General features: G+C 60.0%; 1 protein-coding gene across 1 annotated transcript; it reads right to left on the bottom strand.

The window, feature by feature from the left end:
* Nucleotides 1–1,419: 1,419 nt before the first annotated feature.
* Nucleotides 1,420–13,693, bottom strand: ZP3 (zona pellucida glycoprotein 3; the record flags this gene model as incomplete). The annotated part of the gene is made up of 9 exons (XM_084213443.1): nt 1,420–1,529; nt 2,223–2,306; nt 3,434–3,558; nt 3,806–3,897; nt 3,982–4,102; nt 6,817–6,994; nt 8,750–8,853; nt 9,553–9,671; nt 13,358–13,693. 9 exons carry the CDS (start codon nt 13,691–13,693, stop codon nt 1,420–1,422), a joined length of 1,269 nt encoding a protein of 422 aa, XP_084069569.1.
* Nucleotides 13,694–14,047: the final 354 nt, after the last annotated feature.

Genomic DNA, 14,047 nt, shown 5'->3' with positions numbered 1-14,047 from the left:
GGATTGGGGACACTGGGAATGGGATATTGGGAATAGGGACATTGGGAATGGGGATGCTGGGAATGGGGACGCTGGGAATGGGGACATTGGGATTGGGGGCATTGGGATTGGGGGCATTGGGATTGGGGACATTGGGAATGGGGACACTGGAAATGGGGACATTGGGAGTGGGATTGGGGACATTGGGAATGGGGACATTGGGAATGGGAATGGGGACATTGGGAATGGGGACACTGGGACACTGGGATTGAGAATGGGGACATTGGGATTGGGGACACTGGGATTTGGAATGGGGACACTGGATTGGGAATGGGGACATTGGGATTGGGGACATTGGGATTGGGAATGGGGACACTGGGAATGGGGACACTTGGAATGGGGACACTGGGAATGGGATTGGGGACACTGGATTGGGAATGGGGACACTGGGATTGGGAATGGTGACATTGGGATTGGGGACATTAGGATTTGGAACGGGGAGACTGAGAATGGGATTGGGGACATTGGGAGTGGGGACACTGGGAATGGGAATGGAGGCACTGGGATTGGGAATGGTGACACTGGGATTGGGAATGGTGACATTGGGATTGGGGACACTGGGAATGGGGACAGTGGGATTAGGGACACTGGATTGGGAATGGGGACAGTGGGATTGGAAAAAGGGACATTGGGATTGGGAACACTGGGAATGGCATGTGGACATTGGGAATGGGTACAGTGGGAACGGGATGGGGACATTGGGAATGGGACTGGGGACATCGGGATTGGGGACATCAGGATGGAAATGGGGACAGTGGGATTGGAAATAGGGACATTGGGATTGGGAATAGGGACATTGGGATTGGGAATGGGGACGTTGGGATTGGGGACACTGGGAATGGGACTGGGGACACTGGAATGGGAATGGGGACAATGGGATTGGGGATATCAGGATGGGATTGAGGACATCGGCATGGGAATGGGGACACTGGGATTGGGGACACTGGGATGGGACGCCCCATCCCCGGGATTTCCTCCCAGAGTGACCCTCGGACTCCCGGGATTTATTGGGAATTCCGTTGGTCCTTATGGGATTTATCGGGAATTCCGTCAGTCTTTGGGGGGATTTACTGGGAATTCTGTCCGTCATTCCGGGATTATCCGGGATTTCCGTCTGTCATTCCGGGATTGTTTGGGATTTCCATCAGTCCTTGTGGGATTTATTGGGAATTCCGTCAGTCCTTGTGGGATTTATTGGGAATTCTGTCCGTCATTCTGGGATTGTTCAGGATTTCCGTCCGTCATTCCGGGATTTATCGCGATTTCCATCAGTCCTTGTGGGATTTATTTGGATTCCCGTCCGTCATTCCGGGCTGTCCGTGGTTCCCGCCGTCCGTCATTCCGGGCTGTCCGTGGTTCCCGCCGTCCGTCATTCCGGGCTCACGGGGAATTCCGGCGCCGGAGGCCGATGGCCAGGGCGGCTCCGGCCGCGGCCACGCCGGCCACCGCACAGGCCAGCGCTGTCCCCAGGGCCAGCGGGGCCACCGCGCCTGGGGGGACAGCGGGTGACACCGCGGGGGGCGGGGATGGCACCGGGTGACACACAGGGTGACACGGTGCCACACAGTGACAACAGTGCCACCAGTGTCACACAGTGTCACACAGTGTCACCGGTGTCACCCAGTGTCACACAGTGTCACACAGTGTCACCAGTGTCACCCAGTGTCACCAGTGTCACCCTGTGTCTCACAGTGTCACCAGTGTCACCCAGTGTCACCCAGTGCACCCAGGGTCACCTGTGTCACCTGGCACCAAACAGTGACGCCAGTGTCACACAGTGACACACAGGGTGACCTGGCATCACACAGTGTCACCCAGTGTCACCAGTGTCACCCAGTGTCACCCAGCATCACCCAGCACCACCCAGTGACACCAGTGTCACCCTGTGTCTCACAGCGTCACCAGTGTCACCAGTGTCTCGCAGTGTCACCCAGTGTCACCTGGCATCACCCTGTGTCTCACAGTGTCACCCAGTGTCACCTTGTGTCACCAGTGTCACCCAGTGCCACCAGTGTCACCCTGTGTCTCACAGCATCACCAGTGTCACCAGTGCCACACAGTGTCACCCAGTGCCACCAGTGTCACCCAGTGTTACCAGTGTCACCCTGTGTCTCACAGTGTCACCCAGTGTCCCCAGTGTCCCCAGTGTCCCCGGTGTCCCCGGTGTCACCTCAGGCACTCACCCTGGTGGCCCTCGTGGCGCTGGCCCCGCTGGGCACTCGACAGCAGCACGGGACCGATGACAACGTCAGCCTCGGAGGTGGCACCTGGGGACATGGGGACATGGGGACAGTGAGGGACAAGGGGCAGTGAGGGGGGATCACCCCACGCCCACAGTCCCCCCGTCCCGGTGTCCCCCTGTCCCAGTGTCCCGGTGTCCCCATGTCCCCCTGTCCCAGCGTCCCAGTGTCCCCTTGTCTCAGTGTCCCCACGTCCCCCTGTCCCCTGTTCCAGTGTCCCCCTGTCCCCCTGTCCCCCTGTCCCCATGTCCCCCTGTCCCAGTGTCCCAGTGTCCCCATGTCCCCCTGTCCCCTGTTCCAGTGTCCCCCTGTCCCCCTGTCCCCCTGTCCCCATGTCCCCCTGTCCCAGTGTCCCAGTGTTCCCCACGTCCCCCTGTCCCCCTGTCCCCATGTCCCCCTGTCCCCCTGTCCCAGTGTCCCCACGTCCCCCTGTCCCAGTGTCCCCCTGTCCCCATGTCCCAGTGTCCCCCTGTCCCCATGTCCCCATGTCCCCCTGTCCCAGTGTCCCCCTGTCCCCCTGTCTCCCTGTCCCCATGTCCCCATGTCCCCATGTCCCCCTGTCCCCAATATCCCCAGTGTCCCCCTGTCCCCATGTCCCCCTGTCCCCCTGTCCCAGTGTCCCCCTGTCCCCATGTCTCCCTGTCCCCCTGTCCCAGTGTCCCCCTGTCCCAGTGTCCCCCTGTCCCCCTGTCCCCCTGTCCCAGTGTCCTCCTGTCCCCATGTCCCCCTGTCCCCCTGTCCCAGTGTCCCCCTGTCCCCGGTATCCCCAGTCTTCCCACACTATCCCCGCTGTCCCCACTGTCCCCTCACCGTCCCCGCTGTCCCTCACCGTCCCTGCTGTCCCTCACTGTCCCTGCTGTCCCACACTGTCCCCACACTGTCCCCTCACCGTCCCCGCTGTCCCTGCGCTGGCGGTGGCTGTCCCATGTCCCCGCTGTCCCCACACTGTCCCCACACTGTCCCACACTGTCCCCACACTGTCCCCTACCGTCCCCGCTGTCCCTGCGCTGGCGGTGGCTGTCCCATGTCCCCGCTGTCCCACACTGTCCCCACACTGTCCCCACACTGTCCCTCACCGTCCCCGCTGTCCCTGCGCTGGCGGTGGCTGTCCCATGTCCCCGCTGTCCCCTCTGTGTCCCCACACTGTCCCCTACCGTCCCCGCTGTCCCTGCGCTGGCGGTGGCTGTCCCATGTCCCCGCTGGCCGCGGGCCGCGCTGGCCGCAGTTGCCCAGCTCGCAGCAGCTGCAGATGTCCCTTGTCCCCTCCACGGGCGCCCAGCTGTGACACCGAGGGGACAGCGTCAGCCAGGGCCACCGCGGCCGGCAGGGACACCGGGGAGGGGACAGCAGGGAGGGGACAGCGGGGAGGGAACAGCGGGGAGGTGACACTGGGGAGGGGACACCAGGGAGGGGACAGCGGGGAGGGAACACCGGGGAGGTGGCAGCGGAGAGGTGGCACCATGGAGGTGACAGCGGGGGGATGGCAGCAGTGAGGTGACACCAGGAGGTGACAGTGTGGCACTCACGCGTTGCGCGCCTTGCTGAAGGAGCAGGCCTTGTTGAGCGCGTCCGGGCTCTGCTCGGCCGGTGTCACCTTCAGGTGACAGGTGATGTAGATCTGCGCAGGGGACACTGCTGGGGACACGGCGGGGACGCGGGGTGGCGCCGGTGTCCCCGGTGTCCCCGCTGTCCCCCGCCTTACCAGGCTGCGGGGGTCGCCGGCGAAGCGGAAGGCGTCGATCTGGAAGCGCAGCACGTCCTGCCGCGGGCGGGGGGTGACAAAGGACGAGCTGGTGGCATCCGAGCGCCCGTCCACCAGGCAGCTGTGGGGACAGCGGGGTGACACCATGGGGACAGGGTCACACCATGGGGATGGGGTCACAGCCATGGGGACAGGGTCACAGCCATGGGAACAGCAGGGACACAGCCATGGGGACAGAGAGGTCACAGCACAGGGACAGTGGGGTCACAGCTCTGGGGACAGCAGGGTCACACCACGGGGACAGCAGGGTCACAGCAATGGGGACAGCAAGGACACAGCCACGGGGACAGCGGGGTCACAGCATTGGGGACAGCCGGGTCACACCACGGGGACAGGGTCACAACACAGGACAGGGTCACACCACGGGGACAGCGGGGTCACAGCCATGGGGACAGCAGGGACACAGCCATGGGGACAGAGAGGTCACAGCCCTGGGGACAGAAGGGTCACAGCCATGGGGACAGGGTCACACCATGGGGACAGGGTCACACCACGGGGACAGCGGCGTTACAGCCATGGGGACAGGGTCACACCACTGGGACAGGGTCACATCCATGGGGACAGCGGGGTGACACCCCGGGACACCAGGGTCACACCACAGGGACAGCGGGGTCACACCATGGGGACAGGGTCACAGCCATGGGGACAGCAGGGACACAGCCATGGGGAGAGTGGGGTCACACCATGGGGACAGTGGAGTCACAACCCTGGGGACAGAGGGGTCACAGCCACGGGGACAGCAGGGTCATAGCCATGGGGACAGGGTCACACTATGGGGACAGGGTCACACCACGGGGACAGGGTCACAGCCCTGGGGACAGCAGGGACACAGCCATGGGGACAGTGGGGTCACAGCCATAGGGACAGCAGGGTCACAGACATGGGGACAGAGGGGTCACAGCTCCAGGACAGCAGGGACACAGCCCTGGGGACAGAAGGGTCACAGCCATGGGGACAGCGGGGTCACAGCCCTGGGGACAGAGAGGTCACAGCCATGGGGACAGCAGGGACACAGCCCTGGGGACAGAGAGGTCACAACCACGGGGACAGAGTCACACCACGGGACAGGGTCACACAGCTCTGGGGACAGCAGGGACACAGCCATGGGGACAGCAGGGTCACAGCCCTGGCTGGCACCACAGCATCCCTGAGTGTCCCCAGACCTCAAAGTGTCCTCAAGTGTCCCCAGATTGTCCCCAGATGTCCCCAGATGCCCCCAGCGCACCCATTGATGTCGATGATGGTGCAGTGGGGCAGGATGAGATGCCACCCTCCCCCTGACCCCAAAGAGTTCCTAAATGCCCCCAAAGGTCCCCAGATGTCCCCAAACCATCCCCAGATGTCCCCAAATGTCCCCAGATGTCCCCAGATGTCCCCAAACCTCACCAGATGTCCCCAGATGTCCCCAGCAGTGCACCCAATAAAGTCGATGATGACGCAGTGGGACAAGGAGAGCTCACCACCCCCTGGATGTCCCCCAGACCCCAAACCATCCCCAAATGTCCCCAAATGTCCCCAAACCATCCCCAAATGTCCCCAAACTGTCCCCAAACCACCCCCAGCTGTCCCCGTCGCACCCGTTGAAGTCGATGATGGTGTAGTGGGACAAGGAGAGCTCGCCACCTCCTGGATGTCCCCCAGACCCTAAACCACCCCCAAAAGTCCCCAAACCATCCCCAAATGTCCCCAAATGTCCCCAGCTGTCCCCAAACCATCCCCAAATGTCCCCAGCTGTCCCCGCTGTCCCCAGCACACCCGTTGAAGTCGATGATGGCGCAGTGGGACAAGGAGAGCTCACCACCCCCTGGATGTCCCCCAGACCCTAAACCACCCCCAGATGTCCCCAAACCATCCCCAAATGTCCCCAAACCATCCCCAAACGTCCCCAAACCATCCCCAAATGTCCCCAAACCATCCCCAAACGTCCCCAAATGTCCCCAAACGTCCCCAGCTGTCCCCGTCGCACCTGTTGAAGTCGATGATGGCGTAGTGGGACAAGGAGAGCTCGCCACCTCCTGGATGTCCCCCAGACCCCAAACCATCCCCAAATGTCCCCAAACCATCCCCAAATGTCCCCAAATGTCCCCAGCTGTCCCCAAACCATCCCCAAATGTCCCCAGCTGTCCCTGCTGTCCCCGTCACACCCGCTGAAGTCGATGATGGCGTAGTGGGACAAGGAGAGCTCACTCTCTCCTGGATGTCCCCCAGACCCCAAAGTGGCCCCAAACATCCCCAAACATCCCCAAATGTCCCCAAACCATCCCCAAATGTCCCCAAACCATCCCCAAATGTCCCCAAACCATCCCCAGCTGTCCCCGTCGCACCCGTTGAAGTCGATGATGGCGTAGTGGGACAAGGAGAGCTCACTCTCTCCTGGATGTCCCCCAGACCCTAAACCACCCCCAAAAGTCCCCAAACCATCCCCAAATGTCCCCAAATGTCCCCAGCTGTCCCCAAACCATCCCCAAATGTCCCCAGCTGTCCCCGCTGTCCCCGTCACACCCGTTGAAGTCGATGATGGCGTAGTGGGACAAGGAGAGCTCACTCTCTCCTGGATGTCCCCCAGACCCCAAAGTGGCCCCAAATGTCCCCAAACATCCCCAAATGTCCCCAGCTGTCCCCAATGTCCCCAGCTCACCCGTTGAAGTCGATGATGGCGTAGTGGGACAAGGAGAGCTCACTCTCTCCTGGATGTCCCCCAGACCCCAAAGTGGCCCCAAACCATCCCCAAATGTCCCCAGCTGTCCCCATCTGTCCCCAATGTCCCCAGCTCACCCGTTGAAGTCGATGATGGCGTAGTGGGGCTCGCTGCCGGCGCCGGGGCCCAGCGTGGCCACGCAGGAGTCGACGAAGAGCCGCAGCGGGACGTGGCTGTGCGCGCCCACCTCGGCCTGGATGTTCAGCACGTCCCCCAGGCGGAAGGCCGAGAAATCCCGCTCCGAGCTCCAGTCCTCTGGAAAACCCCAAAAGGGATCAACCCCAAACAAACCCCAAAAGGGATGGGAAATGGGGGATCCTGAGAAATCCCGCTCCGAGCTCCAGTCCTCTGGAAAACCCCAAAAGGGATCAACCCCAAACCGATCCCAAAAGGGGAAAAGGGATGGGAAAAGGGGAATCCCCAAAAATCCCACTCTGAGTTCCAGTCCTAAGGAAAACCCCATGGGAAAAGGGATAGGAAAGGGGGGATCCCAATAAATCCTGCTCCGAGCTCCAGTCCTCTGGAAAACCCCACGGGATCAACCCCAAACGAACCCCAAAATGGTAAAATGGATGGGAAATGGGGGATCCCAAAAAATCCTGCTCCGAGCTCCAGTCCTCTGGAAAACCCCCTGGGATCAACCCCAAACAAACCCCAAAAGGGATGGGAAAAGGGAATCCCCAGAAATCCCACTCTGAGCTCCAGTCCTCTGGAAAACCCCATGGGGAAAGGGATGGGAATGGGGGAACCCCAAAAAATCCCGCTCCGAGCTCCAGTCCTCTGGAAAACCCCAAAAGGGATCAACCCCAAAGTGACCCCAAAAGGGGAAAAGGGATGGGAAAGGGGGATCCCAAAAATTCCCACTCTGAGTTCCAGTCCTATGGAAAACCCCACGGGATCAACTCCAAACGAATCCCAAAAGGGATGGGAATGGGGGAACCACAAAAATCCCACTCCGAGCCCCAGTCCTCTGGAACACCCCAAAAGGGAAAAGGGATGGGAAAGGGGGAATGCCAATAAATCCCGCTTCGAGCTCCAGTCCTCTGGAAAACCCCAAAAGGGATGAACCCCAAAGTGACCCCAAAAGGGGAAAAGGGATGGGAAATGGGGGATCCTGAGAAATCCCGCTCCGAGCTCCAGTCCTATGGAAAACCCCAAAAGGGACGAACCCCAAAGTGACCCCAAAAGGGGAAAAAGGATGGGAAATGGGGGATCCCAAAAAATCCCGCTCTGAGCTCCAGTCCTCTGGAAAACCCCATGGGAAAAGGGATGGGAATGGGGGAACCCCAAAAAATCCCGCTCCGAGCTCCAGTCCTCTGGAAAACCCCAAAAGGGATCAACCCCAAAGTGACCCCAAAAGGGGAAAAGGGATGGGAAAGGGGGGATCCTGAGAAATCCCGCTCCGAGCTCCAGTCCTCTGGAAAACCCCAAAAGGGAAAAGGGATGGGAATGGGGGAATGCCGAGAAATCCCGCTCCGAGCTCTGGAAAACCCCAAAAGGGATGAACCCCAAAGCGACCCCAAAAGGAGAAATGGGATGGGAAAAGGGGGATCCCAAAAAATCCCACTCTGAGTTCCAGTCTTCTGCAAAACCCCAAAAGGGATCAACCCCAAACGGATCCCAAAGAGAAAAAGGGATGGGAAAAGGATGGAAAAGGGGGAAGAGGGCATGGGGAAATGTGGGAAATGGGGGAAAAGGGATGGGAAAGGGGATGGAGAAATGGGGGAAATTAGGGAAAAAGGGATGGGAAAGGGGGAATCCTGACAATGCCCTCTCAGAGCTCCAACCCTCTGGAAAACCCGATGGGATCGACCCCAAAGCGATCCCAAAAGGGGAAAAGGGGCGGGAAAGGGATGGGAAAGGGAGGGATGGAGAAATGGGGGATGGAATGAGGGAAAAGGGGATGGAGAAAAAGGGGGAAAGTGGGAAAAGGGGGGATGGGAAAGGGGATGGGAAGGGATGGGAAGGGGTGGGGAAGGTGGGGAAGGGTGGGAATTCCCGATCCCGCACCGTTCATGAGGCGCAGGGAGAAGAGGAGCTTCTCCTGGGAGGCCAGAGCGGAGTTGAAGGGAGCCCAGGTGGGACGGATGGAGCCGCTGGAGACGTTATCCCGCCTGGAAAAGGGAACGGGGACACTGGGAATGGGGGCACTGGGAATGGGGACACTGGGAATGGGGACAGTGGGAATGGGGACATTGGGAATGGGATTGGGAATGGTGGCATTGGGAATGGGGACAGTGGGAATGAGGGCATTGGGAATGGGGACACTGGGAATGGGGACATTGGAAATGAGCACACTGGGAATGGGGGCATTGGGAATGGGGGCACTGGGAATGGGGGCACTGGGAATGGGGGCACTGGGAATGGGGGCATTGGGAATGGGGCACTGGGAATGGGGGCACTGGGAATGGGAATGGGGGCATTGGGAATGGGGGCATTGGGAATGGGGACACTGGGAATGGGGGCATTGGGAATGGGGACATTGGGAATGGGGACATTGGGAATGGGGACACTGGGAATGGGATTGGGAACGGGGACACTGGGAATGGGGGCATTGGGAATGGGGACACTGGGAATGGGGACATTGGGAATGGGATCCCTGGGAATTCCGAGAAGGTGGGATGGGATCCAGGGTGGGAATGGGATTCCTGAGAATTCTGGGAGCACGGGATGGGATCCGGGGCGGGAACGGGATTCCCGGGAATGCCGTGAGCGCAGGATGAGATCTGGGGCAGGAATGGGATTCCCAGGAATGCTGTGAGTGCGAGATGGGATCCGGGGCGGGAAGGGGATTCCCGGGAATGCGGTGGGACCTGGGGTAGTGGCACTCGATGGGGACGACGGCCGGGTCGCTGCGCACGATGGCCGGGTTGGCGCCGGGGCTGGGGGCGTAGCTCAGGAGAGTGCGGTAGATCAGGGAGTCGGGAGTGACCTGGGAACGGAAACCGGGAATTCCGGGGGAAAGGGAACCCAGAACATGAGGGAATCGGGAGAAATGAGGGAATCCAGAGTGGCCTGGGAATGGAAACCGGGAATTCTGTGGGAAAAAAAGGGTTCCTCAATCCCGAGTGAGTGGGAATTGGAAGGAATGAGAGGATCCGGGGTGATCCGGGAAGGATAACCAGGAATTCTGTGGGAAAAGGGAATCCAGAAAATGAGGGAATGGAAAGAAACTAGGGAATCCAGAGTGACCTGGGAATGGAAACTGGGAATTCCGGGGAAAAGGGAATCCAGAAAATGAGGGAATCGGGAGAAATGAGGGAATCCAAAGTGACCTGGGAACGGAAACCGGGAATTCCGGGGGGAAAGGGATCCCTCAGTCCCCAGGGAGAGGGAAGGGGAAGGAGCCGGGGGATCTGGGGGGATAAAAACCGGGAATTCTGGGGAAAAGGGTTCCTCGATCCTGAGTGAGTGGGAATTGGAAGGAATGAGAGGATCCGGGGTGATCTGGGAATGATAACCAGGAATTCTGTGGGGAAAAGGGAATCCAGAACATGAGGGAATTGGGAGAAATGAGGGAATCCGGAGTGACCTGGGAATGGAAACTTGGAATTCTGTGGGAAAAGGGAACCCAGAAAATGAGGGAATGGAAAGAAATGAGGGAATCCAGAGTGACCTGGGAACGGAAACCGGGAATTCCGGGGAAAAGGGATCCCTCAGTCCCCAGGGAGAGGGAAGGGGAAGGAGTCGGGGCATCTGGGGTGATCCTGGAATAAAAAATGGGAATTCTGTGGGAAAAGGGAATCCAGAAAATGAGGGAATGGAAAGAAATTTGGGAATCCAAAGTGACCTAGGAATAGAAACCAGGAATTCTGGGAGAAAAGGGTTCCTCAATCCTGACTGAGCGGGAATTGGAAGGAATGAGAGGATCCGGGGTGATCTGGGAATGACAACCAGGAATTCTGTGGGAAAAGGGAACCCCAAAAATGAGGGAATGGAAAGAAATGAGGGAATCTGGAGTGACCTGGGAATGGAAACTGGGAATTCCAGGGAAAAGGGTTCCTCAGTCTTGAGTGAGGGGGAATTGGAAGGAATCAGGGGATCTGGGGGAATAAAACCCGGGAATTCTGTGGGAAAAGGGAATCCAGAAAATGAGGGAATGGAAAGAAACTAGGGAATCCAGAGTGACCTGGGAATGGAAACTGGGAATTCCGGGGAAAAGGGAATCCAGAAAATGAGGGAATCGGGAGAAATGAGGGAATCCAAAGTGACCTGGGAACGGAAACCGGGAATTCCGGGGGGAAAGGGATCCCTCAGTCCCCAGGGAGAGGGAAGGGGAAGGAGCCGGGGGATCTGGGGGGATAAAAACCGGGAATTCTGGGGAAAAGGGTTCCTCGATCCTGAGTGAGTGGGAATTGGAAGGAATGAGAGGATCCGGGGTGATCTGGGAATGATAACCAGGAATTCTGTGGGGAAAAGGGAATCCAGAACATGAGGGAATTGGGAGAAATGAGGGAATCCGGAGTGACCTGGGAATGGAAACTTGGAATTCTGTGGGAAAAGGGAACCCAGAAAATGAGGGAATGGAAAGAAATGAGGGAATCCAGAGTGACCTGGGAACGGAAACCGGGAATTCCGGGGAAAAGGGATCCCTCAGTCCCCAGGGAGAGGGAAGGGGAAGGAGTCGGGGCATCTGGGGTGATCCTGGAATAAAAAATGGGAATTCTGTGGGAAAAGGGAATCCAGAAAATGAGGGAATGGAAAGAAATTTGGGAATCCAAAGTGACCTAGGAATAGAAACCAGGAATTCTGGGAGAAAAGGGTTCCTCAATCCTGACTGAGCGGGAATTGGAAGGAATGAGAGGATCCGGGGTGATCTGGGAATGACAACCAGGAATTCTGTGGGAAAAGGGAACCCCAAAAATGAGGGAATGGAAAGAAATGAGGGAATCTGGAGTGACCTGGGAATGGAAACTGGGAATTCCAGGGAAAAGGGTTCCTCAGTCTTGAGTGAGGGGGAATTGGAAGGAATCAGGGGATCTGGGGGAATAAAACCCGGGAATTCTGTGGGAAAAGGGAATCCAGAAAATGAGGGAATGGAAAGAAATGAGGGAATCTGGGAATAAACCCCAGGAATTCCACGGGTCTCCAATCGGGGGTATCAGCAGGGTGAGTGGGAATTCCGAGGAATCAGGGAATTTGGGGGGGATTTGGGAGTAAAAGTGGGGAATTCTCTGGGAGAGGCCGCCCTTCATCCCAGCAGCACCGCTGGGATGGCTGGGAATGCTGGGGGAATCCATGGGAATGGGGGAAAAGGGCTGGAAAAGGGATGGAAAAAGGATGGAAAAGGGAATGGAAAAATTTCAGTTTTCAGGGAGCTGGATTAAACCCGAGGGAAAAGAGGCTTTTCCCAGAGGAATGGGAAAATTCCCAGGAAATCGCGGCTCCTCCTTCTCCGGGAATGATCCCGGATGCAGCCCCTGGATCTCCGTAAAACCGGGAAGAGGCGCGGCTCCGGAGCCGCTCCCGGTGGGAATCCTGGGATGGGATCGGGACTCACCTGGATCTCCCCCCCCCGACACCTCCGGATCTCCTGGAGCCTCTCCCGGGCGGAATCCCAGGATCGGGGCGGGATCCCGGGATCGGGACAAGGACTCGGGAATCCGCACGATCTCCGGGAGCCGCTCCCGGTGGGAATTCCGGGATCCCGACAGGACTCACTTGGATCTCCCCGGGCACCGTGAGAGCCGCTCCCGGTGGGAATCCCGGGATCGGGACAAGGACTCGGGAATCCGCACGGACCCGGGGAGCCGCTCCCGGTGGGAATCCCGGGACAGGAGCGGAATCCCGGGACGGGAGTGGGACTCACCTGAATTTCCTTTAAATCTGGGATCCGGACAGGCCCGGGAGCCGCTCCCGGTGGGAATCCCGGGATGGGAACAGGACTCACCTGGATCTCCCCTAAATCTGGGATCCGGACATGCCCGGGAGCCGCTCCCGGTGGGAATCCCGGGGCAGGAGCGGAACCCCGGGACAGGAGCGGGAGACTCACCTGGATCTCCCCTAAATCTGGGATTTGCACGAGCCCGGGAGCCGCTCCCGGCGGGAATCCCGGGACAGGAGCTGAACCCCGGGATGGGAGCGGGACTCACCTGAATTTCCTTTAAATCTGGGATCCGCACGGACCCGGGAGCCGCTCCCGGCGGGAATCCCGGGACAGGAGCGTAACCCCGGGATGGGAACGGGAGACTCACCCGTGTCTCCCCTAAATCTGGGACTTGCACGAGCCCGGGAGCCGCTCCCGGTGGGAATCCCGGGGTGGGAACGGGACTCACCTGGGTCTCCCCTAAATCTGGGGCTTGCACGAGCCCGGGAGCCGCTCCGGGCGGGAATTCCGGGATCCCGACAGGACTCACCTGGATCTCCCCGGACACCGTGGGAGCCGCTCCCGGTGGGAATCCCGGGACAGGAGCGGAATCCCGAACAGGAGCGGGACTCACCTGGATCTCCCTTAAATCTGGGATCCGCACGGACCCGGGAGCCGCTCCCGGCGGGAATCCCGGGACAGGAGCTGAACCCCGGCATCGGGACAAAGCCTCGCGAACCCGCACGGACCGGGGAGCCTCTCCGGGCGGGAAATCCCGCCGGGAATCCCTCGGGGAACACGGCAGGACTCACCTGGACGGTGCTGCCGCACTCGTGCAGGCCGGCGCTGAAGGTGACGGTCTTGCGGGCCGCATCCAGGCGGGAATGCTTGCAGGCGGCGGGGCCCAGGCTGAGCTCGGCGGCGCTGACCAGGCGGCCGGTACCGAACAGGTCCCGGTGCACCGTCACCACCAGCTGCGCCTCCTGGCACTGCACCTCCACCGGCAGCTGCGAGCGCGGCCGCCACACCGGCGCCTCCTCCGCCCAGCCCCCGGGGCCGGGGTCGCTCCACGCCGCCTCCCACCGAGGGGGCGCCGCGCCCGCCGGGACCACCAGGAGGAGGAGGAGGAGTTGGAGCTGGGAGCGCATCCCGGGAATTCTCGGCGGGTCGGCAGCGCGCAGCCCCGGCGCGCTCGGAGGGTTTTTATCCCGCCGGGAAGCGACCGCCGGTGTGGAATTCCAAGGGCGCCCCCCGAGCGCGCCCCCGTCATTTCCGGGGGGAGAGGGGTCGGGAGGAGCGATCCCGGCCGGGAATTTGGGTGTTTTGGGGTTTTTTTTGGGAATTGTTTATCCCGGCAGGAGCCGCGGAGCCGAGCGCAGAGGGAATTGTTTGGGCTCGGCGCTGATAAGGAGCGAGACGAGGCTCCGCTCTTCCCGGGATGCAGAATTCCAGGGATAACCCTGGAACGCTGCTCTCCCCTCGGATCAGGAATTTTGGGGGTT

Source organism: Fringilla coelebs (genome assembly GCF_963513975.1).
Source record: "Fringilla coelebs genome assembly, chromosome: 12".
Lineage (NCBI taxonomy): Eukaryota > Metazoa > Chordata > Aves > Passeriformes > Fringillidae > Fringilla > Fringilla coelebs.
The sequence above is the reverse complement of the archived record's forward strand: the minus strand, read 5'-3'. Positions and strand labels throughout refer to the sequence as shown.